The sequence below is a fragment of the Dipodomys merriami genome, unplaced genomic scaffold, assembly GCF_024711535.1.
Source record: "Dipodomys merriami isolate MVZ:Mamm:240054 unplaced genomic scaffold, mDipMer1.0.p SCAF_5, whole genome shotgun sequence".
Classification (NCBI taxonomy): Eukaryota; Metazoa; Chordata; class Mammalia; order Rodentia; family Heteromyidae; genus Dipodomys; species Dipodomys merriami.
The window spans coordinates 32,881,780-32,893,607 of NW_027206068.1; the positions used below are offsets into that span (position 1 = coordinate 32,881,780).

At 35.0% G+C, this 11,828-nt stretch overlaps 1 protein-coding gene across 1 annotated transcript in view; it reads right to left on the reverse strand.

Annotated features, from left to right (window-relative positions):
- Nucleotides 1-9,871, reverse strand: part of LOC138810082 (cadherin-related family member 4-like) — a 115,416-nt gene extending 105,545 nt beyond the window's left edge. The window contains exons 1-2 of the mRNA XM_069997265.1: nt 9,838-9,871; nt 8,558-8,725 (exon numbers count right to left, since the gene is read on the reverse strand). Of these exons, the coding sequence (XP_069853366.1) occupies nt 8,558-8,725; nt 9,838-9,871 (202 nt within the window). The remainder of the gene's footprint in view (nt 1-8,557; nt 8,726-9,837) is intronic.
- Nucleotides 9,872-11,828: the final 1,957 nt, after the last annotated feature.

The following is an 11,828-nucleotide window of genomic DNA, read 5'->3' on the forward strand; positions in this document are numbered from 1 at the left end:
GAACAGCAATAAGAGACCTCCCATCTTAGAAAAGTCCGGACTAGATGGATTTAGAGGAGAATTCTACAAGGCCTTCAAAACAGAACTCACACTAATACTCCTCCAACTCTTCAATGAAATTGAAAGAGAAAGTTCACTACTGAACTCATTCTATGAAGCCATCATAACCCTCATCCCAAAACCAGGCAGAGACTCATCAAAGAAAGAGAACTATAGACCCATTTCTTTGATGAACATTGATGCAAAATTACTCAACAAAATTTTGGCCAATCTACTTCAACAATTCATCCAAAAATTCATACACCATAATCAACCAGAATTCGTTTCAGGGATGCAAAGCTGGTTCAATATATACAAATCAATTAATATAATTCATCACATCAACAAAAGCAAGGATAAGAACCACATAGTTATCTCAATAGATGTAGAAAGAACATTTGACAAGATCCAACACCCCTTTATGATGAAAGTTCTGGAAAAACTAGGAATCCATGGAACATTCCGCAATACAATAAAGGCTGCATATGGCAAAACAACAGCCAGTATTATACTTAATGGTGAAAAACTAAAGCCATTTTCTCTTAACTCAGGAATGAGACAAGGATGCCCATTCTCTCCATTTCTCTTCAATTTAGTATTAGAATGCCTAGCTACAGCAATAAGACAAGATGCAAACATAAAAGGGATCCAAATAGAGAATGATGAATTAAAACTCTCCCTCTTTGCAGATGACATGATCTTGTATTTAAAGAATCCCATGGATACCACTCTCAAATTACTCAAGCTGATTCAAAACTTTGGCAAAGTAGTAGGGTATAAAATTCACCCTCAAAAATCTTTTCTGTTTGCCAACAATGAGAAGAGTGCAGCTGAAATCAGGAAAGCAGCTACTTTTATAATAGCTTCACAAAAAATAAAATACCTAGGAATCAAGTTAATTAAAAGTGAAGGGCTTCTATGATGAAAACATTAAAAACCTGAAAAAGGAAATCAAAGCAGAATTTATGAAGTGGAAAAACTTCCCATGCTCCTGGATTGGAAGGATCAACATCATGAAAATGGCAATACTTCCCAAGGCTATCTACAAATTCAATGCAATACCTATAAAATATTCTAGCCTCATTCTTCAAAGAAATAGAAGAGGCAATCCAAAAATTTATATGGAATAATAAAAGACTTGAGTAGCTACAATGATCCTTAACAGAAACAACAATGCTAGAAGAATATCAATACCAAATTTCAAACTCTACTAGAAAGCCATAGCAATAAAAACAGCTTGGTACTGGCAAAAGAAGAGACCTCCAGACCAATGGAATAGAATTGAAAACCCAGAAATGAACCCACAGACCCATAGCCACCTAATTTTCGATAAGGGAGCAAAAAAGATAGAATAGAAGAAAGATAGTTTCTTCAGTAAATGGTACTGGCAAAATTGGTTATTCACCTGTAGAAAACTAAAGCTAGATCCTTATATATCACCTTGCACCAGAATCAACTCCAAATGGTTCTAAGACCTTGGAGTCAAAGCAGACAGCCTGAAAACATTACAGGATTAAATAAGAGAAACCCTAGGTCTCCTTGGCACAGGCCAAAATTTTCTTAATACAGACCCAGGAACACAACAAATCAAAGAAAGGTTGGATAAATGGGACTGCATGAAATTGCAGAGCTTCTGCATAGCAAAGGACATAGCTAGCAAGATTAATACAAAGCCTACAGATTGGGAGAAGATCTTCACTAGCCATACAATGGATAAGGATCTCATATCTAAAATATACTTGGCACTCAAAAAGTAAATCCCCCAACAATAAATCCTCAAAGAAATAACTGCCTGATAAATAAGTGGGCTAAAGACTTAAAGAGAAACAATTGCATGAAAGAAAAAAAAACATTTAAATACTTACCTTGGGGTTCATTCCCCCAACATCAACTTATCTGACCTTTGCTGCCCCACGGTATAACCCCTACTTTCACTGTATTTGATGTTGGTATAATTTGTGGAGGATAAGGGCAAAAACACATCGTTTAACTAGGCATACAGGTAGACCCATTGCAACAATGAGATGTTCAAGTCATTATGTAGAAAAACGAACTTTACAACTTTGGGAGGGAGGATCGGGTCGGGGGAGGTGGGGGTGTATGGGAAGGGATGGGATGGGGAAACAAAGAGGAGGCAACAATGCTTGATAAGAAATGCTTGTTAGGGGCTGGGAAGGTGGCTCAGTGGTAGAGCACTTGCCTTTCATGCTCGAGGCCCTAGGTTCAATTCCTCCGCACCACATAAGAAATAAGCTGGAAGTGGTGCTGTGGCTCAAGTGGTAGAGTGCTAGCCTTGAGCTGAAGAGCTGAGGGACAGTGCCCAGGCCCAGAGTTCAGGCCCCATGACTGGACCCAAAAAAAAAAAAAAAGACTTAAAGAGAAACTTCTTTGAAGAGGAAATAAGAAAGGTCAATGAACACATGAAGAAATGTTCAACCTCTGTAGCCACAAAAGAGAAGCAAATCAAAACAACATTGAGATACCACCTCACCCCAGTTAGAATGGCTATAATCAATAACTTTAATAACAATAGATGCTGGAGGGGATGTGGCCAGAAGGAAACCCTACTGAATTGTTGGTGGGAGTGTAAACTTGTTCAGTAGCTTTGGAAAGCAGTATGGAGGTTCCTCAAAAGATTCCACATAGAGCTCCCCTATGATCCAGCAATCCCACTTTGGGCATTTACCCAAATGACCACAAACAAGATCATACTAATTTTACCAACACAACTATGTTTATTGCAGCATTATTTACCATAACTAAGATCTGGAACCAACTCAAATGCCCCATAGGTCCCATGGTTTCCCTTATTTGCAATAATTAGTATATGTCTGGGACAAGTAGAAAAGGTCAAAAGCTATGTACATATGACCAGGTAAGAGGTTGTTAAGCAAAATGAACCCCAAGATAGGGACACATGTGGTTTTTTTTATTAATTTGTTTCTAAAGTACTTATAATGTACCATGTGATTCTTTTGTTGCTTTGTATGTTCCTTCCCCATGGTATAACCCCTGTTTTCACTGTATTTGATGTCAGTCTAATTTGGGGAGGGGAAGGGAAAAAACAAAATGTTTAAATAAGGATACAGGTTGACCCATTGTAACAATGAGATGTACAAGACACTATGTTGAAAAATGAACTTTACAATTTAGGTGGGGAGGGGGAAGGTGTGTAGTTGTGGAGGTGGTAGGGAAGGGGTAGTAGGGAAAAAGAAAGGAGGAGGCAATCGTGCTTACCTTGCTCATGTAACTGTAACCCTTCTTTACAATATTTTTACAAGTAAACAACTTATTTTAAAAAAGAATTACAAATAGGGATACAGGTGGACCTGTTGCAACAAATGAGATGTACAAGTCATTATGTTGAAAAACAAACTTTACAACTTTGGTGGGGGGGGGGCCTGGGTAGGGTGGGTGGCAGGTGGGGGGTGGGATGGGAAGGGATGGGAAGGGGAAACAAAGGAGGAGGCAACAATGCTTGATAAGAAATGTACTCTATATCTTGCCCTTTTAATTTTAACTCCTCTGTAAGGTATTTTCACACACACAATAAAGAATTACAAAAAAAAAAAACACAAACCAGCACAAATCTTGTGTAGGTAGGGTTTACTAAGCCTGTTTTTATGAATTTCTGGTGGCATTCTCAATGTGTATGATAAAATCATCTTGCCTTTTATTTAATGTAAAGAAGAGGTTTATTGAAAATCTTTTTTTCTGTGAAGGGACAAATAGTAAATATTTTAGCTTTTGGCCATCAATTCTTAGTCATAACTTCATAACTGCTGTTACAATGTATAAATGGCCCAAAACAGTAACTATTGAGATTGGCTGTGTCCTAATAAAATCTAGTGACTGACACTGAAATTTTATTCTTAAAAACACTCTTTTTATGCTTTTCTTTTGAGAAAGTATTATTCTATTATGAAGTTAAACATCCATTAATCTAATACCTTCCATTAGGCCCACCTCTGATCACTGCTGCCTTGGGACCAAGTCCCAGCATTAGTTTATGTGAGGACAAGCCATAGCACCAAGCCTGGATAGCGACCTTGGGAAAAGGAAATGTTCCTCATTACTGAAGGCTGTGGACACTGTAAAGAACAAGCCTGGCCCTGGAACAATCTATGATGTCTGTTGACTTAGAGCTAGCTACATGGTTCTTAAAGGAAATAGAAGAAACATTTTATTTTCTTTCAGTCTTTAAATTCTTTTTGCACAGTAAATTGCTAGATTATACTTTGTTTGTTTTAGTGTTAACCACATGGGTTAGTGCTTTTTATTTTTTTGAAGTCAGTGATAAATGTTTAGGAAGGTATGGGTCTTGGTGAAGTGGTAGTAGACCTTGTTTGAAATCTACTTGGAAATTGTAAAACATTTCTTAAAGACTTCATGTCTTAGTATCAACATTTTCATTGCTTTGGTTGTTTACTCTAGAATAAAAGAATCCCTTTAAAAAAAAAAAAAGAACCTGAATGGATCAAGAAAATGTGGTATATATACACAATGGAATTCTATGCCTCCATCAGAAAGAATGACATTGCACCATTTGTTAGGAAATGGAAAAACTTGGAAAAAAATTATATTAAGTGAAGTAATCCAGGCCCAAAGAAACATAGGTCCCATGGTTTCCCTTATTTGCAATATCTAGTATATGTATGAGTCAAGCGGAAAAGGTCAGATAATGTGATGTTAGGAAAATGAACCCTTAGATATGTATTTTAATGTTTTTTTCTTTCATGCATGTGTTTCTAACGCATTTTTAAGATTATCTCTTTGTTGCTTTGTATGTCCCTCCCCCACAGTATAACCCCTGCTTTCACTATATTTGATGTCAGTATAACTTGTGGAGGAGATGGAGAAAAACAAGTTGTTTAAGGATACAGGTGGACCTGTTGCAACAATGAGAAGTACAAGTTGTCATGTCGAAAACGAGCTTTACAACGTTGGTGCGGTGGGGGGGGGGAGGATTGGGTGGGGGAGTGTGGGGGGAGGCTAGGAAGGGATGTGAAGGGTAAACAAAGGAGGAGGCTGTAATGCTTGATAAGAAATGTACGCATTATCCTGCCCATGTAACTGTAACCCCTCTGTACAGTATGTTCACAAAAAAAAATAAAATTATAAAAAAAAGAACCAAGTCAACTGGAGTCATAACCAGAAACAAGAACACCTCAACTTGAACTTTTGTCAAACTCATCAGAGCTGAGAATACCAATTGATTCAAGCACTTGTTGTAATGGAAAGCTAAGTAACACAATATTTAGGGAAGTTAAACACAGACTAATTCATTTAGATGACTAGTTCCAGAAATTCACCTTACTTTATAATATACTTGAGCAACTCTTTAGAAGTATAATTTTCCATGAACCCAAGCAAGAACATAACCATTCATCTAACTCACAGAACTGTGAGAAATAAAACTCATTGCTATCTGAGGCTACTGTGATATGCAGCACCACAAAGCAGAAACAGGAAACATGCCAGTTTAAAAGGTGGAATATGAATTCAAATAAAACCATACTATAAGTATGAGTAATGTATAACACCATTCCCAGCAATAGAAGAGGCTTCAGATAAGAGGTAGATGCAAAGTAGAATGTACAGGGAAGGATACCTCTATGTAGTACTGATTATAACCTAAACATGTGTAAGCAGAAGAAGGATGCATGAGGAAGGAGAACTAGGAAGAACTGGAAATGGAGAAGGAGAAGGTAAGGGAGGAAAGCAGAAGAGTGTAGAATTAAAGGAAAGTAAAGAATCAAGGAATACTGTTCACTTCTACATGTTCAAGGGAAACAAAGTGATATTAGGGCCAAACTATGACCATGAATAAAGAAGATTTCTATGTATGGTTATATGTTATGGTATAGTAATGAGCTATTGTGATTCATCCTGAAATTTATACAAAAATAAGTGATAGAGCTGGAATCCAGTGTCTCATGTCTATCATTGTAGGTTCTTGAAAAGTTGAAACCTGGAGGGTCATGGTTCAAAGCCAGCCCAGGCAGAAATGTTCCCACTATTCCACCCAATCAACCAGGAATAGACTGGGTTGGAGGTGTAGTTCAAGTGATATAAGAGCACCAACCATGAGAAAGAAAGTCAAGCAAGAGTTCAAGGGTTAAAATTCAAGACCCAGAACTGGAAAAATAAAGGACAAAGAATAAGAAAGTGAAGAAAAGAGACATTAGGAAATCAAATACATTAACCAATGTGTTAGTGACAACAACTTAAACAGTATATTAGGACAACTGAATGAAAGGGGAAAAATGGCTAGTTTGAGATTCATAAATTCTAAGAGCAGAATTAGTCTTGTTCTGTGTGCAGATGAAATCCTGGCTGCAGCCATGGGAATGTGTGACTGGAATTAGATTTTAAATCACTGAGATTTGGGTACAGGGATTTATACTGGGTCAGGTAAAGGGCTGAGCAATTGGACTGTTGGACAGGCAACAAAGGAACAAAAGATAGTGGCAAAGTTGGATATACAAATAAATACTATGAGTGACACAATCTAGTCCCCAGTCCTTGAGGAAAGGCCTGGAAGTCATTAGTAAACTATGGTTGGAAGCCAAATATCTTGATCCCCAAATAAGCAAGGAAATTTGCAGTGTATCTGAGTGACATTTAGAGATCAGCTTTGCAGTCTGAGAAGCAGGTTGACTCCCCACTTCATGACCCGGAGATATGAAACATGTGGGAGACTGAATTGTGTCAGCTTAAGGCATGCGGCAGTGGTCACATGGGATGCCATATTTTGGTTAAAGCAAAATGGTAGAACAATTACCTAAAATAAGACAAGAAAGTTTTCTTTTTTTTTAAGTTGTATTTACCACATAAGAGATACTGATTCAAAGAAGGTATAATTTAATGGTAAAAGAATGAACAAAGAAGGCTCTTTGGCTCATGCCTATAATTCTAGCTGCTCAGAAGCTTGAGATCTGAGCATGGTGGTTGGAAGCCAGCATGAGCAGGAAAGGCTGTCTTGAGATCCTTTTCTCCAATTAACTTCCAAAAACCAGAAGCTGAGCCATGGCTCCACTTGTCGGGCACAAACCCCAAGCACAAAAGTTGAGGACAGTGTCTAGCCCTGAGTTAAAGTCCCAATACTGGGACTCATACACACTCAAAAAGAATGCATAAAAAATGTGAAAATATTTAGGTGAGAGGGAACTTTGAGTAATATGGAGATAAGAAAACAGAAGTTTGTCCTAACTTACTCCTAAGGATAAATGAAGATCTTAGAGATCTAAGTTTAAGTGGACACACTATTTCCAAATATTTGTGTTCAGACTCAGATATATCCATATTGGCAAACAAGTGGTGTGCAAAGATGACAGGAGACTATTCTGGGATACAACCGAAGTTTTTCTACCAGTTCTAGCAGAGGGCAAATTAAACAAATAACTAGCAACGGGAGAGCCTGAGGGAGTGGTCTGGTAGCAGTCTGACCTGCAAGAATTGTAAATCTTGCTACTATAGGAAGGGTCCAACATCATTGCTTGAGGTCACAAGAAAACAGAGTGTTCAGATTTTCTTCCAAATGTGAGGTTTACTGATTTCTAATGGCAGAAAGGGGGCACTCATGACTCAACAAGGGTTATGGTTGACCCTTGACCTCTACGGAAAAGGGTGGGCTGGTTCTAAAACTGTGAAGCTGAGCCCATCTAGGGAGCAAAGTGTTTCATGAAAGTGCCATTGCACTGCAAGTGAGACATTTAACTGTATATTTCTATTTTCCAAATTTTTTAGCTGTATAAAAATCATATGAAGTAATATTTTGACATGTTCTGAGCATTATATGTGAATAAATGCATACATATTTTGATAGCTAACTGAATTATAAATAAAACCACTGTGCCGTAAGATGAATTCAGTTTATATCAACATGGAATAAGTGTTTGCATGTAAGTCTGGGATCAGAAAATAAGTTTATCCTATTTCACAGGACATCAGAATCATCATTTATATTTGTAATTGCCATTGGTTGATTTCTTATTGTTAGAAAAACTTATTTGCTTGCTTGCTTGTTTAATTTTTCTAGGGATATACTGTCTATTTTTCTGTCAGATCAGAGAACCTATCATGTCTTCTCCATGGCTGGGTGTGTGTGGCTGTAAGGATCACAAATAAAGTTAATGTTCTCTTCTAACTCATTAATTATTGCTCCTGGAAAATATTTTAATTCATTTAAACAACATATTTTTAATTATTTTTCTTGAAATTAATTATGTATATGTATATATGTACATTCCTGGATTATCTTTCCTATTATTCAAAGCTTATGTTTTTTCTGTGAAAAAAGGAATAAGGTGGCTCTCAGGCTAATGAATGTACAAATTATTTTCATAAATATGGGACAAGGTACAGCTCCTTTTAGAAGCTGTAACTATTGGAAATAATGGTTGAGCAAAATATCCAACATACAACTTGACTGTCACTAAATATTTATCTTTAAAGCCTGAACCATAAAAATAGTGGAAATAATATAAAGGTATACAAATAGTAACAATTAATTTACTTGCATCGATGACAAAATCCTTTGTTTTATTCAGAAAGCGGTAGGCATCTGGCTTTCCAGCCACATCTTTATCATAAGCTCGGCTTAACTGAGTTCCAGGAAGCAGGTTCTCAGGCAAATTCACTGGGTTAATTAAAAGCTGAATTTCTGCCCCACTGGAGGAAAACACTAAAGATAAAAAACAGAAAGACATCCTAAGTAACAGCAAAGAAAATATGAAGATGAACAAATTAGCAATAATCTTTTCATATGTTAGTCCCCATTAATTTTACACAGAGCTGAAACTAGAATTAAAAGAAAAAACATTCCATCTGAAACTGAGTTAATGTTTGCTTTTTCTTTTACTCAACTTTCAGAAGACTTCACTCTGTTCTGTTGTGAATCATAAACTTTAAAAGACATATGGAGACTCTAGCCTTAGTATATCTTTGATTTGTTCCTTCATTCAACATGCATATTTAACAATCAAAATTGAAAAATGGTTATATCAGTCAAAAGGGAAGTGTCACTAATTTCCTCCTTCCATGCTGATTTAAACTATATATTTATAAAGGTAAAAAGCTATATATATTATATATATATATATATATAAAGTTATATACTTATACAGTTCTCTTTTTGGTATTTATCATGCTAGTTAAAAACCAGTACAATGCCTTTTCTGTTTAAATTGATTTCATTGTTTGTATTGTTTGTTTGTTTGTTTTAATTATATAGAAGAGAATCTGTGCTTTTGGCTTAGTTGTGACTCATTATAAATTCTCTTACAATGAACCTTTAGAGTGAAAAGTAGACATAACAATATCCTAAAACTCGCTCCCAGACTATGTGGGCATGTGTGTGTGTGTGTGTGTGTGTGTGTGTGTGTGTGTGTGTGTGTGTGTGTGTGCATTTATATATATATATGTATATATATATATAGAGAGAGAGAGAGACTCAAACAACAGCCTATAATAAAAATACTCATAAATTAATAAATATTTTATATGGGTTTTAAATACTTCTACACAGCAAATATTCTACAAGAAGAGAAATCTAAATAAAAAATACTCTATTTCACTAAGATCCTACTAAATACATGTAAAATTGTGTTCAAATTTTATTAGAACTTCATTCTTTACTTACACATATATCCACACATATACATAATACACATACAAACAGACTAAGAATAAAATGAGAATGAAGGAATATTTCATAAACAAGAAGAATTTCAGGAGAGATTTAAATTTTTTAATAAGTTTTGTACAAAGCAAACAGAACATCAAACTGAAGCAAACCTGTGGATATGAAGAAAACTTTGAAGATGTCCATACTGAGACCAGCTTCCCCCAGGCACAACCTGATGCCAACCAACAAATGCACAGCCCTGCCTATTTATACAAATTCAGTCTTTATACAAAGTTAGCCTCCAGGTCAACAAGTGTTACTCAACATTGAAGGCAATCATTTTACTCTGTTTAATTGATTAATTATACACATAGGTCCTGTTTCAGCTCCTGTGTCAGTTTCTCATGTACATTTGGTGAGATTATCAGCAAGGCTGAGTTGGTGTGGGTAATCCCATAGAGAATTTTTGGCAAAGAGCCCAGGTATTTAGTACTTTAATCCTTGTTGACCTAGTATTAGGTGCTTTGTTTGTAGAATAGGGTTTGTGTGTTTGCTTTTTCTTTTTTAAAAACATGACTGCATATAAATTGCAAATCCTAAGATACTGTAGTCAACATATACTTGTTTAGTACCAGCTCTGTCTCATTGTATTTGATGGCCCAAGAAAGGCAAAGATGAGCAAGATCCAGTCCAAGTTGTGTGTAACCTAGCAACCAGGAAGGATGCTTAAAATAATTATAGCACAACAAAATGGGTACGAGGTTTTGATTTTTAAAAGCAGGTTCAGGTGTAGAAACAAACAGATGCTTTTCAGAAAGTTTTCATTGTGTTTCTCCAAAGGTATATTCATTTACACATCTATCAATTATTCATATACCACTCACCATAATATACATTTAGCACTTTATTTTTATAAAATATGCATACAAGCTACAAAATAAGTTTAAAAGAATAATAGAATAATTGAAAATATGTTTCATAACATAAAATTATGTTTCATAACTTAAATATACTACAAAATAATGTGAGTATTCTACAATAAAATACTCCTTTGAAATACTGTTGATAATGTATTTTACAATGTTTACTATGCTTTATTAATATTTCATAAAATAAGGAATTAACTAATGATAAAATAAATTTTTATTCAAACTTATTTTATCAATTATACAAAAATTATTTTTATATATTAAACTCAATATAGATTTAGTTTACCTTAGATAATATATGAGTATAATATATCCAAACAAACTTTACAACTTTGACACCAGGGTCGGGGGGGGAAGGGGGGGAGATGGAAATGGATGGGAAGGGGAAACAAAGGAGAAGGCAACAATGCTTGATAAGAAATATACTCATTACCTTGCTCATGTAATTGTAACCCCTCTGTATGGTATTTTCACAAAAAAAATATAGTATGGTAGAATTTTTAAATGGTGAAAAGAAATTAATAGTCCTTATTCTTATTAAAAGTATTACTTTTAAAATTATATGTCCATGATTAGGGCCAAAGTTTGTTTTATTTTTACTATTGGAGCTATTTAACTTGGCAATAATTACAAATATGTTTCAAATATATATAAATAACAAAATTGAAAATATATTTCATCTTATACCCAGTAAATCAAATAACAAATTTACTTTTAAATTTTATTTGCCAATACTCAGAAATATTGAAAATCTACAATATTGAATATTGAATAGCTACAAAATATGCTGATTTTTATGTGAATCATATTCTTTTCAAGCCACTTAAGAGGTATTTATTTCACATTTTTACCAGCCTAACCCCACTGAAATTTTTCATGTGGAAGATTCTTTCACCTGGAAAATGTCTGTTGTGGTTCAAATGAAGCATGAGAGTGTGTATAAATGGTATATACCTGTGATAATTTGAAGTGTAGAATGATACATTTCCAAATATGCATGCCCATCCAATGAATTTCCTTATAAAAAGCAGTTTCTTTCTTGTTTGTCATTTAATTATATCTCTAAGGTACTTTTTATGTATTTATCCAGAAGGTACTTAAAATACTGTATTTATAATGCTGATCATCATATTAGTTAAAGTTGTTAAAATTATCTAACATATTTGGAAGTTTTGACATCACATATGCACTGAAGAGTGAAATATATATTGCCCTCTTTGTAGTCCAGTATA